Consider the following 17,315-nt stretch of genomic DNA (forward strand, 5'->3'; position numbering starts at 1 on the left):
GCCGTATTTCTGAGTGCAGTCATTTCTGAGTCTTGACATATAGGTATTTCTTCAGGGAAACAAAAATATCTGCTCTGTTATTATTTTACTGCATGCAGAAATGCAGTTGTACTCGCAAGCTCGCAAGTTTAATTTGCGCACCACGCAGGCCTGCGTTCGCCAGTCCCGTACTCTGTTCGCTTGACAAAACATTTATTCTCTTGCAACTCCGGTGTTTGTTCGCGCAATTGTATTTATTTAACTAGGCAAGTAAGGAACTAATTCTTATTTACAATGACGGCCTACACCTGCCAAACCCAGACGACGCTGGGCCAATTGTGCGCCGCACTATGGGACTCCCAATCACGGCCGGTTGTGATACAGCCTGGATTCGAACCATGGTGTCTGTAGTAATACCTCTAGCACTGCGCCACTCAGGAGCCCAATGATGTTTCATTTTTCGTGTGAGCACCATCCCACCCCGTTCGACTTTTGAATTGAATTTGGCACCATGCATGCACTACATGACCAACTACGTGTCGAAAATCTCAATCCAAAATCATGGGCATTAATATGGTGTTGGTCCCCCCTTTGCCGCAATAAAAGCATCCACTCTTCTGGGGAGGCTTTCAACTCTATGCTGGAACATTGCTGCAGGAACTTCCAATTCATCCAAAATGTGTTCAATGAGGTTGAGGTCAGGGCTCTGTGCAGCCCAGGCAAGTTCTTCCACACTGATCTCGACAAGCCATTTCTGTATGGACCTCGCTTTGTGCACAGGAGCATTGTCATGCTGAAACAGGAAAGGTCTTTCTCCAAACTGTTGCAACAAAGTTAAAAGCACAGAAATGTCTAGAATGGCCTTAAGATTTCCTTTCACTGGAACTAAGGGGCCTAGCCCGAAACATGACAGCCCCAAACCATTATTCCTCCTCCACCAAACTTTACAGTTGGCACTATGCATTGGGGCAGGTAGCGTTCACCTGGCATTCGCCAAACCCAGAGTCACCCGTCAGACTGCCAGATGGTGAAGCATATTTCATCACTCCAGAAAACGCTTTTCCCCTGCTCCAGAGTCCAATGGCGGTGAGCTTTACACCACTCCAGCCAACGCTTGGCATTCCCCATGGTGATCTTAGGCTTGTGTGCAGCTGCTCGGCCATGGAAACCCATTTCATGAAATTCCCGACGAACAGTTATTTTGCTGACGTTACTTCCAGAGGCAGTTTGGAACTCGGTAGTGAATGTTGCAACCGAGGACAGACTATTTTCACGCACTACTGGTTTCAGCTCTTGGAGGTCCCTTTCTGTGAGATTGTGTGGCCTACCACTTCATAGCTGAGCCATGGTTGCTCCTAGATGTTTCCAATTCACAATAACTGCACTTACAGTTGACCGGGGAAGCTCTAGCAGGGCAGAAATTTTACAAACTGATTTGTTGGAAAGGTGGCATCCTATGACGATGCCAAGTTGAAAGTCACGGAGCTCTTCAGTAAGGTCATGCTACTGCCAATTTTTGTCTATGGAGATTGCATGTCTGTGTGCTCGATTTTATACACTTGTCAGCAACGGATGTGGCTGAAATAGCCAAATCCACTAATTTGAAGGGGTGTCCACATACTTTTGTATATATAATGTAGCTACCTCAATTACCTAATACCCCTGCACATCGACTCGGTACTCCCTGTATTAGCCATGTTATTTTTACTTGTTATTGTTAATCATTATTCACTGTGTATTTATTCCTCATGTTACTATTTCTATATATATATATATATATATATATACACTGCTCAATTTTTTTTAATAATAATAATATATATATATATATATATATATATATATATATATATATATATATCTTTAACTATGCATTGTTGGAAAGTAAGCATTTCACTGTTAGTCTACACCTATTGTTTATGAAGCATGTGACAGATGGGTCCTTGATGCTGATTGGCTGAAACAGCATTTCAGCCGTGTGTATACCGGACAATATACCACGGCTATTCAAAAATACTTGTTTACTGTTCTATTTATGTTGGTAACCAGTTTATAATAGCGATAAGGCACCTCTGAGGTTTGTGGTATATGGCCAATATACCACGGCAAAGGGCTGTATACAGGCACTCCACTTCGCGCATAAGTATTTAGCTGTGCTATATTGGCAATATACCACACCCCCTCAGTCCTTATTGCTTAATTATAATAGTCATTCCAATGGTAGCACATCATCTCTTGAAAGGTTGATCTCATGCTGTTATCACTGTATGTAGATTGTAGACACTTTTTTTCTACAACACATCACTTTCTCTGTCTTTATTTTTCTCTCTTCATCTGACTCTCTCTTTTCCTATTACTCTGTTTCTCTATATCTACCCTTCTTTGTCTCTGTCTTTCTCTCACCCCCCCCCCAATACCACAGGGCCACTGCTCCTAGTGAGTAATGGGGTAATTAGACCAATCATGCTGCAGAGACAGAAGATGAATTCTGTGTGCTCTCCTCTTTTGTTCTCCGCTAAAACCCAATCAGGTTTCTTTCCTCAACATTACCTGAGAGAGACCCTCTCACCCCTTATCCCCCTCCCTCCTTCCCCACCTCTCCCTTCACCCCTTCTCTCTCTATACCCTCTTTCATCCTACTTGGGTAGACTTCACCCCTCTCAACCTCGGATAACCGAGAGCTCAAACTTTTCCTTGTCATCGTTTCCTCCCAGTTTGTTGACAACTTATTTCAATTTTTGTTCACTTCTTTCCTCTATTGTGAACTGAGATTGCTGGTTGAAGAGAGATAGAGAATGTTCTCTTTTCTACTGTTTTTTGACAGAACATTGTGGCAAGTGGCAGCAACATGCTGATTTGTGAGTGCAACTTACATTTGAATATAACATTGGCAATACTAACTAAAACACAATCATCAACTACATAGACTAAGGACATGGACCAGACAATTGGAGCAGTTCTTTGACCACTATATCATTTTTTCATGTACCATGAGAGTCAACGAAAGTCAACTCCTTCCTACTTGTAATTGACTTGGGATCCTGTGTGAATAATGGGCTTCCTGTTAAAAGGGGTTGCTATTGGCTAATGAAGCTGAACGTGTTGTTTGCCCTGTCCTCCTCCCCCTACCCATCTCCCTCCTCTTCCCACTTACTCATACTTCTAATGCAGACACCGTATGTGTGCATGTGTTTGTGTACATGCAAAAGGGGGTAGGGGTGCAGATGTGTGTTTGAAGGGGGAATAGGTGTGTTTGCATGCATGTGTGTGTGTGTGTGTGTGTGTGTGTGTGTGTGTGTTGTGTGTATTCATGTGTTTGAAGAACACATATGTTACCCAGTCTCAGGAGACAGGGGACATGATCACACCACTTGTCATCCTGCCTGACACTTAACGCTTCGCCACACAGTCAAATCAATTAGGGATCTACATAAACAAATAAACATTATACTGTCCACCTGCCCTAATAGACCTGTGAGTTCATGCCTTCTCCTCTAATGCAATCCTGTCCAATTGATTAAATTCATGGTTTTGATGGGAAATGGAGAGGCATTTGCATTTCCATTCCAAAAGTACAGGTATGGTTGGACACCTCTTTATTTTCAGTGTCAAAGGAACAAAGAGGATATGACCCTATGTGCTTTGACAAGATCACATACTGTAGATGTAGGAGAGCAGAAGATCCTATTTAATGGCTTTGGTTCGTGCATTCGAGATACAAATCATAATATCCCACACACACACACACACACACCCACACACACACACACACACACACACACACACACACACACACACACACACACACACACACACACACACAAACACGTTGGATACAGTGTCAGCCGCAAGGACAAGCTCTGCAGCAGTCTAGTCTTGTTTTTAACAAAACTTTGACTGGTGCATGTGCAGGTAATGCAAGCTTTTTACTGATCTTCTGTTAGTACGCATCACTGCCATGCTCTAAATCCTTTAAACATTACTTTTGTGTTTTTTCATCTGTTCCTTTTGATTTACATGACACCATAATGAATGCACATTTTGGAAGCATTGTTTGTCTGGGCTATTGACTGTAAACTATTATGATTAATCAACAACAACAAAAATGAACAGGAAGGCTTCTAATGATATCCCAGAGGACACAGAGAGGGTGAAGATGGCAGCTCTCATGGGTGACATCTTCATCAGAGGTCTGAGGGTTTTCACATACAGCAGTTTGTCAGTCAGGACATCAAAGATGCTATACCTTCAGAATATGTATGATGCAAGTGTCAGTGCAGTCAGTTAAAAAAAATCTGCCAATGGAGAAGAAGGGAAAGTCTGTCAGTCGCCTTTCTTTCACTGGCTGAAGTCAGTGAAGGCTAACCAGCCAAAGGGAATATAGAGAGAAACATGGAGAGCAAGGTGGGAGGAGACGAGTTCAGGCTTCCACAACTGATCATAGGTTTTTGAATTACTATTGTCTTTCTAAAATTATACATTTTTTATGGTAAATTCATGAATCAATCCTGAAATTCTAGAGTATAGAACCAAGTACAAGACATTGTAAGTAAAGTAATTGCTCTACCCATTGGCATGCTTGACCAATAACTAAACATTGAAAATAAAGATCATCAAAACATCTCTGAATAATATGTTTATAATAGAGAAAAGAAAGAAAGAAAGAAAAATAACATGTTTATTAAAGACTTCATCTCCCATGGTGCCATACAATAACACGTTGCGTAGCCACGCTTTGTCGGAGTTGGCGGGTACGAGGGAGGCACTGGATAGCTATTGTCTATAGCTTTACGCAAAAACGAGAAGAGTGTCCTTTTAAAATATATTACAAGCTGATCTTTACATAAGATAAGCACAACATAAATTTTCTTTTTTAGATAAATCATTGGTATAATACTAGTTTTCATTTGATAAAATTATCTCGATTTCCGACAATTCATTCATTAGAGTCAAATCTCTGTGAAGGTAAGTGGCTAGTTACTTCACCATCGCCTTCTGCTCTTTAGCGGTCCCCCCAACGTTAACGTTAACCTCCTATAATGCACAATGTGTGATAAACATATCTCGATAGGCCAATATATTGACACGGCAATGTGCATCTTGCTACATTGTTGCGTGCGAATTCTGTTTTGAGTATTCAATTGTATTGTTTTTCCGCGCAAAGTTCGTGTAGATTGCTCATGCTATGATTCAGGTCAACATGGACGACTAGTCATTCCATTTCGAGGTGCTCTGGGGGGGAAAACCCCTAGCACCATCATGTGAAACGGGAACGGCTGATGGCATAGTGAACGGGTTGGTTAATACATTGCAATTGTGTGTAGCCCTTTACATTTCCCGTGTATTTGACCCTTTTACGTTGTTGCACTGCGTGATTGCCCGTTATTATTGAAGTAGGAAAACGATTAGGTTGCTACATTTCATTACCCCCTTTCAGGCAGGAATGTGGCTCATCGAATTGGCTACTCATGAAAGAGAGGAAACGTGCTGTAGCAAAGAAAGGACTGCTTATGAGACAAATATATTTGCATCGATTTACAAGTGGCTAAATTCGCATCATTGAACTGCAGCGTGCACCTAAAAGCAATGCTACCCCAATGGAATCAGAAATTATCACCTTCTTGAAATTACTTACATTTTGAAACAAACTGTTGAATTGCACGTCAAAGCTGGCACTCAAATGCGTTGTTTAGCCTACACAATATTTGATGATACTGAAAAACGATATGTCTTATTTAATTATGTTTTTAATACATGTGTGTTTGTGTGATAGTGATGCTTTACCCCTGCTTACCCCAATGTTGAGTTAGGAAGGGGTGGGGTAAGCGTTTTCTTGGTGTGTTCCATAGGGTAAGAATCAGGGTGTCAGTGTGCTCCCCTCCTCCTCCTCCAGACATTCTCTTGTTCTCACCATGTTTGTTTTTTTACCAGTGGTTTGTAGTGATTGTGTGCCCAAGTTGATTTGTCTGTATGTGGCAAAACTGTCCATTGATGTCTAGATTTGAAGCTTGACCCCTTCATGCTGAATCTCATGGAATTTGATGTACTTGACGGTGTGATTGCTGGTCTGATTGATATGATTGTGCTTCTGACATTTTAAACTTTCCAAACATATTAGTAGGTGTGCATTGGTCTACACCACATCAAGGCTACAGCTCAGTGGAATGTTCAAGAACTCGTATAGTCCCTACCCCCTGCCTAAATCATGTATTCTAGACAGGTACCAACCCCTAGGGCTCTCCTCTGGGAATCACACCAACAGTATACCATCATTTAGACTGTCTAGTCATACATATTTCTGGAAGTAGTGATGACAAACCTAGAGGGCTTCTAGTCATATGTGTTTTTCTGTGTATTTGTTTGCGTTAGTTGCAGACATGCAGTACAATCAATGCATGCTAGTTTTTTTTAATAGGAACATAATATGTCGCCACTCCATGCGTTTTAGTACTGACCATGTAGTAGGAACTGTAGTCAAAGATTATTTTATAACTAACCCAAGATGGACCACAGCCTATTTCCAATAGGCGCAAATGATTCATAGTAGGCAGAACAAGCAAGGAGGTGGGTAGAGCCAAGCACGAGCTAGTGAGATCCTATTGGCGCGTTCTAGCATGTATTTGCATGTTTCTGTTAGGGAAAGCCTACTCTGAAGTGCGCATGCAATAACTCATTTTGTCCTGATCAGAATTTAAAACTTTGGCAAGGATAAAGTTTTCAAAGCTTAGTCCATTCTGTTTGTAACAGATTGTAGTTTTGGTCACAGAACTGTATTGAGATCAAATGTTTTATAGATGAGAAAATAAGCAGAATGTCGGCCAAAATCCATCTCGCTCCATCTTCTCCCACTGCCGACCACTGGTCTTCCTCTGGTCACCATATTTGGTGGTGAGTGGAAATGCCAACTGGATGCTTCACATGTATACATCCGCTGAAACATCTGTCTCATTGTTCTATCTGCGCTGTAGTGGTATGCATGCATTACACGTTAGTAATCGATTTGACTGTGAGAGATGATACCGTGTGTTGTTCTTACCAATGCCATTCTCTCCTTCCTAATGTGATTTCCCCCCCCCCCCCCATGCCTAAGTAACCCCCCCCTCTCAACCCCTCCCCTCTCAACCTGTTTAGCTCTGTTGACAAGGAACCCGCTGGTTCCACTGCCTTCTCCCAGCCTGAAAATGAGTGAGCCTACCGCTACAGAACCCCCTAGTGATGTGACCCCCAGTGTTACTACTGGTGTTACCACTGAAGGTGTAGACCAACTTTCTACTAATGCAAACGGTAATCTATTGTTTCTGTCTTATGAATGCCATAGGGGTGGGGGGTGGACTGGCCAACTTTGGCAGAACTTAAATGCCCGCGAGCGGAAATAATTTTTTGGGGGGGGTAAAAGACGATGCCGTAGCTTACCCATGATGTTGCAGAAGGATTTAAGCCAGTCGCTTTAGTCAAAGTATGATATATTTGGGCTTGAAGTGATAACTTCAGATATTTTCTGTGTCAATGCCGTGTGTTTCCCCTATGAGATGACGTGCTAATACTTTTCAGTCATGTTTTTCCACTCCACGTGGAAATCACCTCTGGAAGATCTCAATTGCATAATCCTCGTGTCCTCTCTCCTCGTCTCCTTCTCAAAACCCATTGGAGGATAAGGTCAGAGGGGAAGGACCTCTGGCTTTCTCATCCAATGGGTTTTGAGAAGGAGATGAGGACGTGAGGGTTATGCAATTGAGATTATTCCCTCTACGTTCCTTCTCACCTCCAATTCGTGAATATGTAATGTTGCTTGCGTCATTCTTCAGAGGTGGAACCTAAACAAGCTTTTCCGCTCTAGAAGAGGATTTACCTCCAAATATCTTTTTGTGGGGCCTCCAGAGGATTATCTATTACTTGGCTGCCCACCTTCACCAGATTAGGGGGATATGTACTAGGCTTGGGCGGTATCCAGATTGTCATACCTTCATACAGACCTTGTGCCATACCGGGATATAATACTGGCAATGAACACAAGGGGCCATGTTTTCAAACACCTCTGATACTCGGTAATCTGAAGGTTAGCAATGCTAAAAAGTACATCTAAAATTCCATAGAGAATGCTAACTAAATGCTAACAAGGGCATTGCAAACATTTTGTATAGTTTCTGACCTAAACTATACAAGTAACTCAAAAATGATACTCGGTTTGCTGCACGCGAATAACAAATATTAGCCAGCAAGGCTCTTGATCCCGGAGGGGGTTCTCTGCAGTTACCAAGCGAATGCTTGATTTTGGAAGAAGCTAACCACTTAGCTAGATAGCGAACTAGCTACTAAATCCACAACTGCAGAGCATTTAGCACATTTAGACAGGTAACTTAATAGTTATAAGATATCTAGCTGGCAAACATTTAACTGTGAATTCCATACTGTAATTGGATCACCTGGCGCATGCTGCACAACAGTGAGTGACTCAAGGCTCCGCTCTCTTCTCTTTGTGTGCTTGTAAACAAATCACATGACTGTGACCTAACGTAAGCTTCATAATAATATGACAGCGGAAATCTAACGTATTGCAGAAGTTGACTGCAGGTATTTGCTTAAGTAGCTACAAATATTCAAATTTATTAAAACATTTCAAATAAATAGTTTAAACAGTATTGACGGTATTGGAAAAACCATCCCATAGCTTTTTCCAAGTACCCCAGTATACGGTATAGTGCCCAAGCCTAATATGTAATATGCACTGTGTCCACACTCTACACACACACACACACGCATTCGTCAACTATGCACTCATCTGTGACTGTTTGCTTTGATCGTCATCCTTAACACCATCTTGTCCATCTTCTTTCAGATATCCAAGAATCTTAAAGGTCATGCCCTTTACTTTTTCAAGGGAGCAGACCCGCTCTTTGATGCTATGGTCCAAGCTAGAGGTGCACCATAGTTTCCAAAAAATTGGTAACACTTTTTTTTGGCTAGTCTAAGTGTAGATGCTCTACAGACTATCAGTAACATTTCAACTAATTATCTGCCAAACCTTTATCCTAACTCTAAACCTAGCCTTTACCCTAACCCTTATTCTAAACCTAACCTTACCAAGCAGTTGCTTATCAACAGGTAGTTTGTTGATAGTTCGTCTGTAGGTGCTCTACAGATGATATCCAAATAAAGTGTGACCGAAACCTTTCATTGGCTGTATGACACCTCTTATCCTTTGCCCAACCTGTATGTCTATTTGGGCTTCAAATCAGCAATGACAGTGCATCCCTCTCCATGTATGTACACTACCGTTCAAAAGTTTGGGGTCACTTAGACATGTCCTTGTTTTTGAAAGAAAAGCAAAACATTTTGTCCATTTAAAATAACATCAAATTGATCAGAAATACATTGTAGACATTGTTAGTGTTCTAAATGACTATTGTAGCTGGAAACAGCTGTTTTTCTTTTATGGAATATCTACATAGCAGTACAGATGCCCATTGTCAGCAACCATCACGCCTGTGTTCCAATGGCACATTCTGTTAGCTAATCCAAGTTTTATCATTTTAAAAGTGTAATTGATCATTAGAAAACCCTTTTGCAATTATGTTAGCACAACTGAAAACTGTTGTGTTGATTAAGGAAGCAATAAAACTGGCCTTCTTTCGACTAGTTGTGTAACTGGAGCATCAGCATTTGGTTTCGATTACAGGCTCAAAATGGCCAGAAACAAATAATTTTATTCCCGAAACTCGTCAGTCTATTCTTGTTCTGAGAAACGAAGGCTATCCCATGCGAGAAATTGCCAAGACACGGAAGATCTCGTACAGCGCTGTGTACTACTCCCTTCACAGAACAGCGCAAACTGGCTCTAACCAGAATAGAAAGAGGAGTGGGAGGCCCCGGAGCACAACCGAGGTAGAGGATAAGTACATTAGAGTGTCTAGTTTGAGAAACAGATGCCTCACAAGTCCTCAACTGGCAGCTTCATTAACCTCTATGGGCTAGGTGGGACGCTACTCAACAGCCAGTGTAATCCCGTGGCGCGATATTCAAATACCTTAGAAATGCTATTACTTCAATTTCTCAAACATATGACTATTTTACACCATTTTAAAGACAAGACTCCTGTTAATCTAACCACACTGTCCGATTTCAAAAAGGCTTTACAACGAAAGCAAAACATTAGATTATGTCAGCAGAGTACCCAGCCAGAAATAATCAGACACCCATTTTTCAAGATGGCATATAATGTCACAAAAACCCAAACCACAGCTAAATGCAGCACTAACCTTTGATGATCTTCATCAGATGACAGTCCTAGGACATTATGTTATACAAAACATGCATGTTTTGTTCAATCAAGTTCATATTTATATCAAAAATCAGCTTTTTACATTAGCATGTGACTAGCATTCCCACCGAACACTTCCGGTGAATTTACTAAATTACTCAAGATAAACGTTCACAAAAAACATAACAATTATTTGAAGAATTATAGATACAGAACTCCTTTATGCACTCGCTATGTCCGATTTTAAAATAGCTTTTCGGTGAAAGCACATTTTGCAATATTCTGAGTAGATAGCCCGGCCATCACAGGCTAGCTATTTTGACACCCACCAAGTGTGGTACTCACCAAACTTCGATTTACTATTAGAAAAGTTTGATTACCTTTGCTGTTCTTCGTCAGAATGCACTCCCAGGACTTCTACTTCAATAACAAATGTTGGTTTGGTTCCAAATAATCCATAGTTATATCCAAATAGCGGCGTTTTGTTCGTGCGTTCAAGACACTATCCGAAGGGTAAAGAAGGGTGACGCGCCCGACGCGTTTCGTGACAAACAAATTCTAAATATTCCATTACTGTACTTCGAAGCATGTCAAACGCTGTTTAAAATCAATTTTTATGCGATTTTTCTCGTAAAAAAGCGATAATATTCCAACCGGGAGTCGTTGTTTTCGTTCAGAGAGAGAAAGTAAACATGGTGTCGGCTCGTGCATGCGCCTCCAGTCTCATTGTCCTCAGATCAACCACTATCCAAATGCGCTACTGTTTTTCAGCCATGGCCTGCAAAGTCACCATTCATCGTTCTGGCGCCTTCTGAGAGCCTATGGGAGCGTTAGAAAATGTAACGTTATGCCAGAGATCCCCTGTTTTGGTTAGAGATGATCAAGAAGGCCAAGAAATAGTCAGAGAGAGCGCTTCCTGTTTGGAATCTTCTCAGGTTTTGGCCTGCCAAATGAGTTCTGTTATACTCACAGACACCATTCAAACAGTTTTAGAAACTTTAGGGTGTTTCCTATCCAAATCAAACAATTATATGCATATTCTAGTTACTGGGCAGGAGTAGTAACCAGATTAAATCGGGTACGTTTTTTATCCGGCCGTGCAAATACTGCCCCCTATCCCCAACAGGTTAAATAGTACCCGCAAAACACCAGTCTCAACATCAACAGTGAAGAGGCGACTCCGGGATGCTGGCCTTCTAGGCATAGTTGCAAAGAAAAAGCCATATCTCAGACTGGCCAATAAAAAAACGTTTAAGATGGGCAAAAGAACACAGACACTTGACAGAGGACGATTGGAAAAAAGTGTTGTGGAGAGACAAATCTAAGTTTGAGGTGTTCGGATCACAAAGAAGAACATTCATGAGACGTGGAAAAAATGAAAAGATTCTTGACGCTATCTGTCAAGCATGGTGGAGTAAATGTGATGGTCTGGGGGTGCTTTGGTGGTTGTAAAGTGGGAGAATGGTTCATGGTTAAAGGGATCTTGAAGAAGGAAGGCTATCACTCCATTTTGCCATGCCATACCCAGTGGACGGTGCTTAATTGGAGCCATTTTCCTCCTACAACTGAACAATGACCCAAAGCACAGCTCCAAACTATGCAAGAACTATTTAGAGAAGATGCAGTCAGCTGGTATTCTGTCTATAATGTAGTGGCCAGCATAGTCACCGGATCTCAACCCTGTTGAACTGTTGTGGGAGCAGCTTGACCGTATGGTACGTAAGAAGTGCCCATCGGGGCGGCAGGGTAGCCTAGTGGTTAGAGCATTGGACTCGTAACCGAAAGGTTGCATGTTCAAATCCCCGAGCTGACAAGGTACAAATCTGTCGTTCTGCCCCTGAACAAGGCAGTTCCTAGGCCGTCATTGAAAATAAGAATTTGTTCTTAACTGACTTGCCTAGTTAAATAAAGGTAAAATAAATCAAGCCGATCCAACTTGTGGAAGGTGCTTCAGGAAGCATCTGGTGAATTCTCGACAGATTACCTCAACTAATTGACAACTAGAATGCCAAAGTTCTGCAAGGCTGCAATTGCTGCAAATGGAGGATTCTTTGACGAACGCAAAGTTTGAAGGACACTATTTCAATTAAAAATCATTATTTATTACTTTGTCAACGTCATGACTATTTCCTATTCATTTTGCAACTCATTTCATGTATGTTTTCATGGAAAATAAGGACATTTCTAAGTGACCCCAAACTTTTGAACAGTAGTGTATGTCCTTGAAATGTTAAATCCTTGGGTCCAGTCCCCCATACCGGACCTTTTAAAACTACCCCAGGAGCATACCAAGCTCATCTAACTCCTTCTAAAAACTGTTCCATGAGGGTCAGTTGGAGGATCTCTCTTTGAATACAGAAACCCATTGCCATGGTTTGGTTACATTTACAGAGTTACAAAAACCCAATTTGAAAGTGGATCAGCCAGATGCTAGTGATTCAGAGCCAGAGATCTTGAGGCACACTGACGTCTACATCAGAGAGCCCGTCTCAGCATACATTTCCATGAGCCGTAATGAAGAAAGGGTTGGCAAACAGGGTTGATGATAAAAAGGTACAAAGGTTGCCATGCTGGCACTGCTGCTTAATTGCAAAAAAGACCACCATTTGTATTTTGATTAGCAAATCAAGTCCAACAGATGATTTGGACTTGAATCCTACATTTTGGGACGAATCCCATCTGTGTAATCTGACCATAGTGAAGTGTGCCCATAATAATTGGGGCTTATAGCTGTCAACAAAGTCTTTGGAGTCTAACCAAACTGTTCTGCACTCCTTCCCTTCACCAGAGCCCCCCAAGGAAGAGGTCAAGTTGGCGGCAACAGCAGGGAAGAAGCAGACCAAGAAGAAAGTGGAGGAGGTGGTAGAGGAAGAGGAGGAGGAATATGTGGTGGAGAAGGTGCTGGACCGACGGGTGGTAAAGGGACGCGTGGAGTTTCTGCTCAAATGGAAAGGCTTCTCAGAGTGAGTGAAGACTTAATTCTTGAAATGCTACAGTCACATAAATTAAATTATCATACATTACATACAATCCTGCCTACATATTTTATTATAATTTTGCATCTCTTTATTGGTACCTATGGGGTAGTGGCGCTTGGGGTAGCTGGGGGTCTTGTTGCCATGCAACAGGAGTTGTCGCCATTTTCCTCACAGAGCATATTGTTCAAGGTCTACAATGGTCTCCAATCTCTCTGGCTTGAGACAAGTGGTGGTGTGGAACACTTGCCAGTGGGTGGCAAGTACAGTGCATTTGGAAAGTATTCAGAACCTTTGACTTTTTCCACATTTTGTTACGTTACAGCCTTACTCTAAAATTGATGTGGGACATTTAAAAAAAAAAATCAATCTGCACATAATACCTCATAATGACAAAGCACTTTTTTATTTTGCACATTTTATAAAAAAACTGATGTCACATTTACATAAGTATTCAAACGCTTTACTCAGTACTATGTTGAAGCGCCTTTGGCTGCGTTTAGAGCCTCAAGTCTTCTTGGGTATGACGCTACAAACTTGGCACACCTGTATTCGGAGAGTTTCTCCCATTCTTCTCTGCAGATCCTCTCAAGCTCTGTCAGGTTAGATGGGGAGTGTTGCTGCACAGCTATTTCAAAACAAATGTTATTTGTCATGCGCCGAATACAACACAGTGAAATGCCTACCAAGCCCTTAACCAACAATGCAGTTTTAAGAAAAATAAGTGTGAAGTAACAAATAATTAAAGAGCAGCGGTAAATTAACAGTAGCGGGGCTATATGTAGGGGTACCGGTTAGTTGAGGTAATATGTACATGTAGGTAGAGTTAAAATGACTATGCATAGATAATAAACAGAGTAGCAGCAGTGTTAAAGATGGGGAGGGGGGGAGCAATGCAAATAGTCTGGGTAGTCATTTGATTAGCTGTTCAGGAGTCCTATGGCTTGGGTGTAGAAGCTGTTAATCCTTTTGGACCTAAACTTGGTGCTCCGGTACCTCTTGGTGTGTGGTAGCAGAGAGAAGTCTATGACTAGGGTGGCTGGAGTCTTTGACAATTTTTAGGGTCTTCCTCTGACACCGCCTGGTATAGAGGTCCTGGATGGTAGGAAGCTTGGCCCCAGTTGTATACTGAGCTGTTCGCACTACCCTCTGTGTAGTGCCTTGCGGTCGAGGCCGAGCAGTTGTCATACCAGTCAGGATGTTCTCGATGGGGCAGCTGTATAACTTTTTGAAGATGTGAGGACCCATGCCAAGTCTTTTTAGTCTCCTGAGGGGGAATAGGCTTTGTCGTGCCCTCTTCACGACTGTCTTGGTGTGTTTGGACCATGATAGTTTGGTGATGTGGACACCAAGGAACTTGAAGCTCTCAACCTGCTCCACTACAGCTCCGTCGATGAGAATGGGGGTGTGCTCGGTCCTCCTTTTTCTGTAGTCCACAATCATCTCCTTTGTCTTGATCACGTTGAGGGAGAGGTTGTTGTCCTGGCACCACATGGCCAGGTCTCTGACCTCCTCCCTATAGGCGTCTCATCGTTGTCGGTGATCAGGCCTACGCCTGTTGTGTCATCGGCAAACTTAATGATGGTGTTGGATTCGTGCCTGGCCGTGCAGTCATGAGTGAACGGGGACTGAGCACGCACCACTGAGGGGCCCCTGTGTTGAGGATCAGCTTGGAGTATGTGTTTTTACCTACCCTTCCCACCTGGGGGCGGCCTGTCAGGAAGTCCAGGATCCAGTTGCAGAGAGAGGTGTTTAGTCCCAGGGTCCTTAGCTTCGTGATGAGCTTTGAGGGCCCTATGGTGTTGAATGCTGAGCTGTAGTCAATGAATAGCATTCTCACATAGGTGTTGCACTTGTCCAGGTGGGTAAGGGCAGTGTGGAGTGCAATAGAGATTGCATCATCTGTGGATCTGTTGTGGCGGTATGGAAATTGGGGTGGGTCTAGGGTTTCTGGGATAATGGTGTTGTGAGCCATGACCAGCCTTTCAAAGCACTCCATGGCTACAGACGTGAGTGCTATGGGTCGGTAGTAATATAGGCAGGTTCCCTTAGTGTCCTTGGGCACAGGGACTATGGTCCCGTGTGGCTCGGTTGGTAGAGCATGGTGTTTGCAACGCCAGGGTTGTGGGTTCGATTCCCACGGGGGACCAGTACGGAGAAAATATGAAATGTATGCATTCACTACTGTAAGTCGCTCTGGATAAGAGCATCTGCTAAATGACTAAAATGTAAAAATGTGGTCTGCTTGAAACATGTTGATATTATAGACTCGGTCAAGGACAGGTTGAAAATGTCAGTGAAAACACTTGCCAGTTGGTCAGTGCATGCTCTGGGTACACGTATCCGTAACCTGTCTGGCCCTGCGCCCTTGTGAATGTTGACCTGTTTAAAGGTCTTACTCACATCGGCTACGGAGAGCGTGATCACACAGTTGTCCAGAACAGCTGATGCTCTCCTGCATGTTTCAGTTTTGCTTGCCTCAAAGCGAGCATAGAAGTCATTTAGCTCGTCTGGTAGGCTTGTGTCACTGGGCAGCTTGCGGCTGTACTTCCCTTTTTTAGTTTGTAATAGTTTGTGTGCCCTGCCACATCCGGAAAGCATCGGAGCCGGTGTGGTACCATTCAATCTTAGTTCTGTATTGATGCTTTTGCCTGTTTGATGGTTTTGTAGGAGGGCATAGCGGGATTTCTTATAAGTTTCCAGGTTAGAGTCCCGCTCCTTGAAAGCGGCAGCTCTACCCTTTAGCTTAGTGCGGATGTTGCCTGTAATCCATGACTTCTGGTTGGGGTATGTACGTACAGTCACTGTGGGGACGACGTCATCGACGGACTTATTGATGAAGCCAGTGACTGATGTGGTGACTGATGTCCTCAATAGCATAGGAAGAATCCCGGAACATATTCAAGTCTGTGCACGCAAAATAGTCCTGTAACTTAGCATCTGCTTGATCTGACCACTTTTTTTATTGACTGAGTCACTGGTGCTTCCTGCTTTTTTTGTTTTTGCTTGAAAGCAGGAATCAGGAGGGTAGAATTATGGGCAGATTTGACAAATGGAGGGCGAGTGAGAGCTTTATATGCGTCTCTGTGTGTGGAGTAAAGGTGGTTTAGAAATGTTTTCCCTCTGGTTGCACATTTTGCATGCTAGTAAAACTGATTTAAGTTTCCCTGCATTAAAGTCCCTGGCCACTAGGAGCGCCGCCTCTGGATGAGCGTTTTCCTGTTTGCTTTATGGCCTTATACAGCTCATTGAGTGTGGTCTTGGTGCCAGCATTGGTTTGTGGTGGTGAATAGACAGCTACGAAGAATATAGATGAGAACTCTCTTGGTAGATAGTGTGGGCTACTGCTTATCATGAGATACTCTACCTCAGGTGAGCAAAACCTCAAGACTTCCTTACTATTAGATTTCGTGCACCAGCTGTTGTTTAAAATATACATAGACCGCCACCCCTTGCCTTACCAGAGGTGGCTGTTATATCTTGCCGATGCAGCGTAAAACCTGCCAGCTGTATGTTATTCATGTTGTCGTTCAGCCACGACTCAGTGAAACTTAGGACATTGCAGTTTTTAATGTCTCCTTCGTAGAATATACGTGATCGTAGTTCATCTATTTTATTTTCCAATGACTGAACGTTGGCTAGTAGGACTGATGGTAAAGGCAGATTACTCACTCGCCGTCGGATCCTTACAAGGCACCCCGACCTACGTCACTGATATCTCCGTCTCTTTCTCCTGCGAATGATTAGGATGAGGGCCTTGTCGGGTGTCTGAAGTAAATCCTTTGTGTCGACTCGTTAACCTCTCTAGGGTCGGCGGGACGAATTCGTCCCACCTACTCAACAGCCAGTTGAATCCCGTGGCGCGTTATTCAAATACCTTAGAAATGCTATTACTTCAATTTCTCAAACATATGACTATTTTACACCATTTTAAAGACAAGACTCTCGTTAATCTAACCACACTGTCCAATTTCAAAAAGGCTTTACAACGAAAGCAAAACATTAGATTATGTCAGCAGAGTACCCAGCCAGAAATAATCAGACACCCATTTTTCAAGCTAGCATATAATGTCACATAAACCCAAACCACAGCTAAATGCAGC

The 17,315-nt window shown here is 42.7% G+C and overlaps 1 protein-coding gene across 2 annotated transcripts in view; it reads left to right on the forward strand.

The window, feature by feature from the left end:
* Positions 1-4,728: 4,728 nt before the first annotated feature.
* Positions 4,729-17,315, forward strand: part of LOC106607485 (chromobox protein homolog 1) — a 39,090-nt gene continuing 26,503 nt past the window's right edge. Inside the window, exons 1-3 of one of the 2 annotated variants that reach the window (XM_014204479.3) lie at positions 4,729-4,944; positions 7,111-7,263; positions 13,026-13,200. In XM_014204479.3, coding sequence (XP_014059954.1) covers positions 7,161-7,263; positions 13,026-13,200 — 278 coding nt within the window. In that variant the 5' untranslated portion in view covers positions 4,729-4,944; positions 7,111-7,160. Of the gene's footprint in view, positions 4,945-4,972; positions 6,868-7,110; positions 7,264-13,025; positions 13,201-17,315 lie in introns of those variants that run through there. The other variant, XM_014204480.3, reaches the window with a different exon arrangement.

Source organism: Salmo salar, chromosome 06, assembly GCF_965601325.2.
Source record: "Salmo salar chromosome 06, fSalSal1, whole genome shotgun sequence".
NCBI classification, from domain to species: Eukaryota; Metazoa; Chordata; class Actinopteri; order Salmoniformes; family Salmonidae; genus Salmo; species Salmo salar.